At 45.2% G+C, this 10,910-nt stretch overlaps 1 protein-coding gene across 1 annotated transcript in view; it reads left to right on the top strand.

Moving 5' to 3' along the window:
* The window catches only part of DIS3L (DIS3 like exosome 3'-5' exoribonuclease), a 45,797-nt gene that overhangs the window by 19,086 nt on the left and 15,801 nt on the right, over nucleotides 1-10,910 (top strand). Inside the window, exons 4-8 of the mRNA XM_037732948.1 lie at nucleotides 1,409-1,585; nucleotides 3,593-3,671; nucleotides 4,595-4,774; nucleotides 7,517-7,686; nucleotides 9,664-9,825. Of these exons, the coding sequence (XP_037588876.1) occupies nucleotides 1,409-1,585; nucleotides 3,593-3,671; nucleotides 4,595-4,774; nucleotides 7,517-7,686; nucleotides 9,664-9,825 (768 nt within the window). The remainder of the gene's footprint in view (nucleotides 1-1,408; nucleotides 1,586-3,592; nucleotides 3,672-4,594; nucleotides 4,775-7,516; nucleotides 7,687-9,663; nucleotides 9,826-10,910) is intronic.

Raw genomic sequence — 10,910 nt, 5'->3', positions numbered from 1 at the left:
AAAAAAAAAAAAAAATGCAAAAATTAGCCAGGTGTGGCACGCACCTGTAGTCCCAGCTACTTGGGAGGCTGAGGCGGAAGAATTACTTGAACTGTGAGGCGGTGGTTGCAGTGAGCCGAGATTGCGCCACTGCACTTCAGCCTGGTGTCAGAGGAGACTCCTCAAAAAAAAAAAGGCCAGGCACAATGGTTCATGTCTGTAATCCTAGCACTTTTGGAGGCCAAGGCAGGCAGGTCACGAGCTCAGGAGTTCGAGACCAGCCTGGCCAATATGGTGAAACCCCGTCTCTACTAAAAATACAAAATTAGCCAGGCGTGGTAGTGCATGCCTGTAGTCCCAGCTACTGAGAAGGCTGAGGCAGAAAAATCACTTGAACCCAGGAGGTGGAGGTTGTAGTGAGCCGAGATCGTGACACTGCACACCAGCCTGGACGACAGATTGAAAAAAAAAAAAAAGAAAGAAAAGAATGTACACATATTGCTGGACACAGTGGCTCCTGCCCATAATCCCAGCACTTTTGGTGGCCAGGGCAGGAGAATCACTTGAGCTCAGGAGTTTGAGACCAGCCTGGGCAACATAGTGAGACCTCATCTCTACAAAAAATTTTAAAAAATTAGCCATATGTGGTGGCATGCACCTCTAGTCCCAGCTACTTGGGAGGCTGAGGTGGGAGGATTGCTTAAGGTGGGGAGGTCAAGGCTGCAGTGAGCCAAGATCACGCCATTGCATCCAGCCTGGGCTACAGAATGAGGCCCTGTCTCAAAAAAAAAAGTACACAGGCCAGGCGCAGTGGCTCACACCTGTAATCCCAGCACTTTGGGAGGCCGAGGCAGGCAGATCTCGAGGTCAGGAGATCAAGACCATCCTGGCCAACATAGTGAAATCCCATCTCTACTAAAAATACAAAAAAATTAGCTGGGCGTGGTACTGCACGCCTGTAGTTCCAGCTACTTGGGAGACTAAGGCAGGAGAATTGCTTGAACCCAGGAGGCAGAAGTTGCAGTGAGCCGAGATCGCACCACTGTACTACAGCCTGGGCGACAGTGCAAGACTCCGTCTCAAAAAAAAAGAAAAAAAAAGTACATGTAGGCCATTGTCTGCAGCAGTTAAATCCACAAAAGACAGGCTGCCTGGATCTTTGCAGGTGTGTGCGTGGCATATGTGAAGAGAAAGAGACTGGGAGGTGGACGTGTTCCACGGTGAGTGGCCCCCGGGGCTCGTTTGGCAGGCTCCGGGGTTAAGGCGGTGGTAGAGAAGGAACGGTGAGTGAGGCTCAGGAAGTCCTGCCCACTGAACACACCTTCAAAGCAGCAGGCCAGCAGTTCCTAGTCAGGAGTTTCTGTAGTAGTACCATGATGAAGAATCAACGCCTTCTGACCATGTTTCTCTGTGCTTTTGTTAAATACAGAATTACCTGGACAATTTCTGGCCTGATTTAAAAGCTGCCCGCGAGCTTTGTGATTCTATCCTTCAGTCTCGACGGGAGAGAGAGAATGAGAGTCAGGAGAGCCATGGGAAGGAGTATCCAGAACATCTTCCCCTGGAAGTGTTAGAAGCTGGGATTAAATCTGGACGCTATATCCAGGTGAGGGTGCTGATTTAGAATGTGTCAGGGCTGGGCGTGGTGGCTCATGCCTGTAATCCCAACACTTTGGCTAAGGCTGGCAGGTCACTTTAGCCCAAGAGTTGGCAACTAGACTGGGCTATATAGTGAGACCCTGTGTCTACAAAAAATTTTAAAAATAGTCAGGCGTAGTGGTGTGTACCTATAGTCCCAGATTACTCGGGAGGCTGAGGCAGGAGGATCACTTCAGCCTGGATGGTTGAGGGAGCCATGATTGTGCCACTGTCCTCCAGCCTGGGCAACAGTAAGAACCTGACTCAAGGAAAAAAAAAAAAAAAAAAAAAAATCTGTCAGGACCAGCCAGTGTGTTTGCTTCTCTTTTTACTGCCTGCTGTCACAGGCCTCTGATCTCACAGACTGCAAACAAGAAGGGCATGAGTAAGTCAGGGCTGTCGATGTTTCAGGTGACTTGGGAGTCATTCTTTCTGTAGACGCTGGTTGTCCGGCTTGAAGCGACCCTGTGATGAAGTCCTTAATTCTGTTACATGTTGAGCAACACACAAGCAGAATGCGGAGGCAGCCTGGTAAATGCCTGCTGTCAGTAGGAAAACAACATGTCTCTTTCAATCAAGGTCTGGAGCTTTGGCGATATTGTAAAATTGGTGACGTTTAGCTCCTTTCCTCCTTTGCCATTTTTTCTCTGCCCCTTTCAGGGGCCTCTCTGTGATCCTCCCAGGACCCTAGAACCCAAATGCTGTCAGGGACGGAATCAGATACAATTTTTATTCAGATTTCAAGTTTTACATACACTCATTTATGTGTGCATGTGTGTGTAGCTCTGCACAGTTTTTTTGTTTGTTTGTTTGTTTGTTTGTTTGTTTGTTTGTTTGTTTTGAGACGGAGTTTCGCTCTTGTTACCCAGGCTGGAGTGCAATGGCGCGATCTCGGCTCACCGCAACCTCCGCCTCCTGGGTTCAGGCAATTCTCCTGCCCCAGCCTCCTGAGTCGCTGGGATTACAGGCATGTGCCACCATGCCCAGCTAATTTTTTGTAGTTTTAGTAGAGACGGGGTTTCACCATGTTGACCAGGATGGTCTCGATCTCTTGACCTCGTGATCCACCCGCCTCGGCCTCCCACAGTGCTGGGATTACAGGCGTGAGCCACCACGCCCGGCCTCTGCGCAGTTTTATCACATGCATAGGTATGAGTATCCACCACCACAATCAAGACACAGAACTGTTCTTTCATGGATTTTACATTTCTAATGAGCAACTCAATCAATTGTCAGTCACAACCTAAGAACATCACTCCAAAGCCCCTCCCGGAGAGTGTGGGGATTTTAAATGAGAGGCTGATGTTTCCAACTTGGTAGTAAAGTTTATAGCATTCCTGGGAGGAGATTTTAAGATAGAAGATTTTTGAAAGACTACTCATCAGTTACATTAGATAGAGCCTGGTACTTTCAGCGCTTTGTATAGCTAAGAGTAGTTCAAAATGATGGTGTTTTTCTCTGGAGGAAATAAATCTTAGTGATTAATATTATTCCTAGCCAGGCACGGTGGCTCACGCCTATAATCCCAGCACTTTGGAAGGCCAAGGTGGATCACAAGGTCAGGAGTTCAAGACCAGCCTGGCCAACATGGTGATACCCTGTCTCTACTAAAAATACAAAAACTTAGCTGGGCATAGTGGCGCATGCTTGTAATCCCAGCTACTTGGGAGGCTGAGGCAGGAGAATTACTTGAACCTAGGAGGCAGATGTTGCAGTGAGCCGAGATAGTGACAGAGCAAGACTCCGTCTTGAAAATATATATTAGAAAAAGAAAAAAAAACACAAGAAAACAAAAAAAAGATATATCTATTATTCCTAAATAATAATTATATATATATATAATTTCTAAAGGGATCACAAACCTTAAAAGAATATTATGGGGATGTTTTCACATAGTTTTAAAAAACTGGACCTTTTGGAGATAAACCAGGCAGAAAAAAACATTTTTCACATAGATTTTTTATTATGATTTTAGGGAATTCTGAATGTCAACAAACACAGAGCCCAAATAGAAGCTTTTGTTCGACTTCAAGGAGCCAGCAGCAAAGATTCAGGTTCAGTATAAACCTTACATAAAGTTCCATACCACTCTTTCATTCTGACATTATACAATGAAGAAAGCAAAGTTGAAATTGTCATGTCAGATGTGCCCTGTCCTGTGTGCCGGTATCCACTGCCTATGTGGGATTGTGGGGGCTTTTCCCCTAGTTTTTTTTTTTTTTCTATAATTTCTGATTTTATCATATTAAATTTAAACTACAATACAGAGAAGCAAAGTAATTTGCCCAGGGTCACACTCCTGGTAAGTGGTGGAGCTGAACTTGTAGCCAAGGCAGTTTGGCTGTGATTTTAAAATAATACTCTGTGCTGCCTCGATGCGATATATTACTTTATTGGAATAATTTTTTTAAATAATAAAAACGAAAAAAATGTGTAAATAAGTTGTATCATAATCAGGTGTAGTTCTTAGTTTTGTAATGACAGGGTGAGAAAGAAACCCTGGGAGTCAAAGGGGCATGGCCGGGTGGAGGGAGAACGAACAGCTGGCTTTCTGTGGGCCGTTGCTAGTCAGAATTCTCCCTGTCGGTTCTGCCTTATTTATAGCTCCTCAGCCCACTGACCACTCCCTTGGCTGTGTAGGATCCTGAAGGTATTGGGCACAATTCCAGCATAGGCTCACATAATTGCATGCAGGGAACTAACACCTTTTTAAAAGGTGGTGAGGTGGGGGGGGATTATTTTTTAAAAGATGATTGAAGGTGGCGCTTAGGAAAGCTCATTATACAGAATGACACAGTGCCAGCAATTCTTCATTCCTAGCCTGCAGAATGAAAGAAGTTTGACTTTACCTCTGAAGGGAAGAAGCTTTATTTGCAGGAGTGCTGATTAGACTTGGAATATATTATGCGTGGAATGCCTCACTGATGTGACATTCCCCTGGCTTTATGGATTTTTTTCTGTGCTGCCCCAAACACAGATTTAGTCAGTGACATCCTAATCCACGGGATGAAGGCTCGAAACCGCTCGATTCATGGGGATGTGGTAGCTGTGGAGCTGCTCCCTAAAAATGAATGGAAAGGGAGGACTGCAGCCCTGAGTGAGAATGACAGTGACGACAGAGCCCCGGGCGAGTCCCCAAGTGAGCCCATGCCTACGGGTGAGCCCGCTGGAGAGCCACTCCAGTGTCCATTTTCCTTGTGGAATTATATTTTTCTTCTCTTTAGCAAGCCAGAAATACCGCCTTTATTTAAGTCATTAATTAATTTAAATGGACAAATAAAAACTGTGTATTTATTGTGTATAATATGATGTTTTGAGATAATACATTGGAGAATGGCCATTAACCTCACACACTGTGTGGTGAGAACACTTAAGATCTACTCTCAGCGATTTTCAAGAATACAGTACATTGTTATTAACTCTAGTCACAAGTTGTAGAATACTACTTTCTCACACGAGATACAGTCTCTGCCCCTCCATCATCAGTTTCCCCTCTCTGCAGGTTTATTTCATCTCAGCACCCAAACATGCTGTAATGGCTTCCATCTTAAAATCAAACCAAAAATCCTCTCTGGGTCCCACATCCCTTTCAGCTACTGCCTCTTATCATGAAAGTCAGAGTATAGTTAACTCCATGTTACCTCTTCCTCCCTGCTGGCCTCTCATACCTGCCATTGTGACATCTTCCAACCCCTACCCTCCATCCGAATTGCTCTTTCCAAGGTCACCAATGACCTCATTGCCGAGCACTGGTCGGCCCCCGTCAGCTGGAACGGTCAGCAGCATTTGGCTAGAGGGCTTCTGCTTTGCCTTGGACTTCTCTCGGTTCTCCCACCCGCTGGCTGCTCTTCTCAGATCCTCTCCTGGCTCTCCATCTCATTGTCCTCTTGGATGTGCAAGGGCCCCATGCTGAATCTCCTGTCCTCTGCACTGTCTCCCTCGGGGATCTCCTGCAGTCATTTGATTTTGTATCTCCAGCCCTTCTTCAGCTTCTGGTTTTGTTTACTCGGTGGTCTATTTGACATCTTCCCCTGGATGTCTAATGGCATCTCATACTTAACGTGTCCCATGCAGACTCCTGATTTTACCCCCAGACCTGCCCTTCCCAGCATGTTCCCCAGTTTCAGTAAAGGGCAAATTCGTCAACCCAAGACACCTTGGGGTTATCATTTCACTCATCAGCAAATGCTGGCAGCTCCAACTCTAATGCGTGGCCTGAATTCAGCCACCTGCCACACCTCCCCCACAGCTCTCCCGCTTCAGTCCACTGGCACCTCGGGACTATTTCAGCCGCCTCCGGGCTGCTCTCCCTGCTCTCACCCTTGCTCCTCCTGGTGTAGTCTTTTCTCCACTCAGAGGCACAGTGATCCTTGAGAAAGTGAGTTGGGGAGCCAGGCGTGGTGGCTCACACCTGTAATCCCAGCACTTTGGAAGGCCGAGGTGGGTGGATCACAAGGTCAAGAGATCGAGACCATCCTGGCCAACATGGTGAAACCCCGTCTCTACTAAAAATACAAAAAAAATTAACTGGGCATGGTGGCACGTGCCTGTAGTCCCAGCTACCCGGGAGGCTGAGGCAGGAGAATTGCTTGAACCCAGGAGGCAGAGGTTGCAGTGAGCCGAGATCGCGCCATTGCACTCCAGCCTGGGTGACAAAGCAAGACTCTGTCTCAAAAAAAAAAAAAAAGTTACCCGTCTTTGGCTGGGTGTGGTGGCTCACACCTGTAATCTCAGCACTTTGGAGGCCAAGGTGAGTGGACAACCTGAGGTCAGGAGTTCTAGACCAGCCTGACCAACATGGCAAAACCCCGTCATTACTAAAAAAATACAAAATTAGCCAGGCGTGGTGTTGGGTGCCTGTAATCCCAGCTGCTCGGGTGGCAGGAGAATCACTTGAACCCGGGAGGTGGAGGTTGCAGTGAATGGAGATTGTGCCTTTGTACTCCAGCCTGGGCAACAAGAGTGAAACCGAATTTCAAAAAAACAAAAAAATTTACCCATCTTTGCTGGGCATGATGGCATGCGCCTATAGACCCAGCTACCCAGGAGGATGGATTGAGCCCAGGAGCTCAAGACTGTCGTGCACTGTCATAATGCCTACGAATAGCCAGTGCACTATAGCCTGGGCAACATAGTGAGATAGTGTTTCAAAAGAGAGAGAGAGAGAAAAAGAGAAAGAAGGAAGGAAGGGAAGGAAGGAGGGAGGGAGGAAAGAAGGAAGGAAGGAAGGAAGGAAGGAAGGAAAACTTTTCTTTCGATACAGAGTACAATGGCACAATCTTGGCTCAAAAAGTGTTTTTAGATTATCCATCTTTAAAATAAAATACTAAGAAGGAAAATCTTTAAATGTATCTTCTTTTTTTTTTAACCACTAAACTAACAAGGATAAACATATCTTTTCTTGTTGTTGTGTCTGTGTGTGTGTGTGTTTTGTTTGTTTTTGAGACAGAGTCTCACTCTGTTGCCCAGGCTGGAGTGTAGTGGTGCCATCTTGGATCAATGCAACCTCCGCCTCCCAGGTTCAGGCAGTTCCCACCTCAGCCTCCCAAGCAGATAGGATTACAGGCATGAGGCACCACATCCAGCCTAATTTTTGTACTTTTATTAGAGACAGGATTTCACCATGTTGGCCAGGCTGGTCTTGAACTCCTGGCCTCAAGTGATCCACCCACCTTAGCCTCCCAAAGTGCTGGAATTAGAGGCATGAGCCACCACACCCAGCTGTTGTTATTGTTAATAAAAGCTTCCTTTCAAAAACATTCTTGATTTGGGTGGATGTGCTAAAAAAAAAAAAAAAAATAGGACACAGTATTTCTTGTTCCTTTCCTTACTGCTGAGGTGGTCAGAGGCCAGATAGGTGGCAACTAACCAATTAATGCTTTGTTTTGTTTTCCCAAAGGTCGAGTGGTGGGCATACTTCAGAAGAACTGGCGGGATTATGTGGTGACATTTCCATCCAAAGAAGAGGTCCAATCTCAGGGCAAAAATGCTCAGAAAATCCTGGTTACACCTTGGGATTACAGAATTCCCAAAATTCGAATTAGCACTCAACAAGCAGAAGCCCTCCAGGTATCTGGCATTCTACCTCTACTGTGGGATCTCTACTCTTCTCTGTTCTTTGCCAGCCTTTTAGCAGTACCAGAAAGCATCGTTAATTCCTTTGCATATAAGGAAATAAATTATTGATGGCATCTGGCATTCCAAAATACTGGGATGTGTTTTTGGGTGTTGTTTTTTTTTTCAAGATGGAGTCTCACTCTCGCCCAGGCTAGAATGCAGTGGCGTGATCTCGGCTCCCTGCAGCCTCCACTCCTGAGTTCAAGCGATTCTCCTGCCACAGCCTCCTGAGTAGCTGGAATTACAGGCACCGGCCACCCTGCCTGACTAATTTTTATATTTTTAGTAGAGACGGGGCTTCACCATCTTGGCCAGGCTAGTCTCGAACTCCTGGACCTCGTGATCCACCCACCTCCGCCTCCCAAAGTGCTGGGATTACAGGCATGAGCCACCATGCCCAGCCATGTTTTTTTGTTTTTTAATTCATTTTTTGTAAAGATGGGGTCCCACTTTGTTGCACAGGCTGGTCTTAAACTCCTGACCTCAGGCAATCCTCCCACCTTGGTCTCCCAAAGTGCTGGAATCACAGCCGTGAGCCACCGTGCCCAGCCCCAACATTCTGGGTTTTTTTATTTCTTTATTTTTTTTCTTTTTTGTTTCTGAAAAGCTGTAAAAAAATTCTGTTTTTTTAAAAGACTCTAAATATATGAGAACTATCCATTAAGTAGTCTGTGGTGAATAAATTCAGGCCAGAGAGAAATTGTCCTAGAAAGAGCTGTGTAGGACAACCAGAGAGAACATACATTATCCAGCTGTCCAACACAGAAACTTCCAATAGATACACTTTGCCAACACTAACAAGCTTTCCTCCAGCAAGCAATATAGAAATACGATCACTCTGCCCTGTAGGGATGATGTACTGGTACTTCACAGAATTGATTATCCATAAAGGAATATAGCACTGGAGAGAAGACATAAACAAGAAAGTTAGAAATTAACCTTTACTGTGTCAGAGTATGGGCATTGCCCAATTTAATTCCCCCTGATACTTCACAGTTTGTAAATGAGACACTAAAGGAGGCTGTCTCCAGCCAGTTACCTGGCCGTTGTGCTTTTTACATCTTGAAGCCTTATTGCAGGCTCTTCAGGCCAATTGCATCCATTAAAACAGTTACCCTGTTTTCCATTCCCATGGTTTGCTGGAATTTTTGGGTAGTGGGGATTCAGTTTACACCGATACCTTCTTCTCCACCAGAGACCATCTTAGGAGGTCTTCAAAGAGGCCATGCACAGTGGCTCATGCCTGTAATTCTAGCATTTTGGGAGGCCAAGGTAGGCGCATCACTTGAGGCCAGGAGTTCAAGACCAGCCAGGCCAACATGGTGAAACCCCATTTCTACAAAAAAAATAATAATAATAATAATACAAAAATTAACTGGGCATGATGGTACTCACTTGTAATTCCAGCTACTTGAGAGGCTGAGGCAGGAGGATCAATTGACCCCAGGAGGCAGAGGCTGCAGTAAGCCAAGACAGTACCACTGCACTCTAGCCTGGACGACAGAGTGAGACTCCATCTCAAAAAAAAAAGACTTCAAAGAAATTAGGAGCTTCCTGCCACACACGAAACATTAAGATTGTTGTTTTAAAACCTAATTTGGACCATCCATAATTCAGTTTTCTCCTTGGGTTGCAAGTGTTAACTAGAATGTATTACAATCGGCTCTCTAGCAGACTAAAATTTCTAGTCCTCTTCACTGATGTAGAGAGCTAATACCTCCTTTCAAAGCACTGGGCCAAGCATGTCGTACCACCTGGCAATTTAGTAATAGGAAGAATGAAAACCAAAAAAAACCCTACTGTGCACCACTTTTTGCCATTGGCCACTCTCTTTGGAAGCCACTGCTGTGTGCCTCGTTTGTTTGATGCCTCTGACTGACGCACTCACCTGGGTACTCAGCTGTGTTTTGGTTTTTTCCCTTTGTGCAGGACTTCAGGGTGGTGGTGCGCATTGATTCCTGGGAGTCAACGTCTGTGTATCCAAATGGACACTTTGTGCGTGTTTTAGGAAGAATCAGAGATCTGGAAGGGGAAATTGCAACCATCCTGGTGGAAAACAGTATTTCAGTTGTCCCTTTCTCGGAAGCTCAGGTCTGATTTTCCAGAAGCCTTTGATCTGATGACATTTTCTTTTTGCTTTTGTTGTTGTTTGTTTCATCATTAAGAAAGACAAATCTTATTAGAGGAGGCATTCTGTTTTCCGGGTAAAGTTTTTAAAAATAGAAAAAAAAGAAAGAAAGAAAAATCTTTGTGCTATGTAACAACCCACTGGGTAAAGCCACAGATAATGGAAAAATCTCACTCCTCTTTATTCTATATTTGGACCAAACTGAAGTCAGTTTCAAGTGTAGAATTAGTTTTCTATAGCCTCACAGCTCTCAAATTTTTCTATTTTCCACTGGGCTTAAAAATGATATGTCAGTGTCTTATAGTCAGTGTACATCGATCCCCAGTAGCTTCAAGGATACCCAGCTTCAGACCCAACTGAGCTCCACTCTCTGTCCAAATCATTTAACCAGAGGCCACATAAAGCTGCAGGGAGTGGATTCCTGGGATCCATACATCTCCGACCCATGGGTCAAAAATTACGGTCATTATGAAACACTTTTTGTGACATTTACAGAAAACAAAAAGCCCATAAACATAAAACGTCAGCTATTTCCATCACTTTTTGATCTTTTAAAACCCTCATACATTTTCTGTGTTCTTCTTACATGACTGTATTTGTCATGTGCACACACTAATTTCTGTTCTGCTTCTTTCGCTTAAAATTATTTTTATATATTGATATAGCCTACTTATTTTAATAGCTTCGGTGAATTACAGAATATTGATGTACCCTAGTTTGCTTAGGCATTTCTCAATTGCTGGGCATTCAGGTGTTTAATTTTTCAGTATTATAAAAAACAAATGTAGGCCGGGCGCGGTGGCTCACGCCTGTAATCCCAATACTTTGGGAGGCCTAGGTGGGTGGGTCACAAGATTGGGAGTCAAAACCAGCCTGGCCAACATGGTGAAATCCCGTCTCTGCTAAAAAATACAAAAATTAGCGTGTGTGCCTATTAGTCCCAGCTACTCGGGAGGCTGAGGCAGGAGAATCACTTGAACCCGGGAGGCGGAGGTTGCGGTGAGCCGAGATTGCGCCACTGCACTCCAGCCTGGGCGACAGAGTGAGA

This window comes from Cebus imitator, unplaced genomic scaffold, assembly GCF_001604975.1.
Source record: "Cebus imitator isolate Cc_AM_T3 unplaced genomic scaffold, Cebus_imitator-1.0 Scaffold485, whole genome shotgun sequence".
NCBI lineage: Eukaryota > Metazoa > Chordata > Mammalia > Primates > Cebidae > Cebus > Cebus imitator.
The sequence above is the reverse complement of the archived record's forward strand: the minus strand, read 5'-3'. Positions and strand labels throughout refer to the sequence as shown.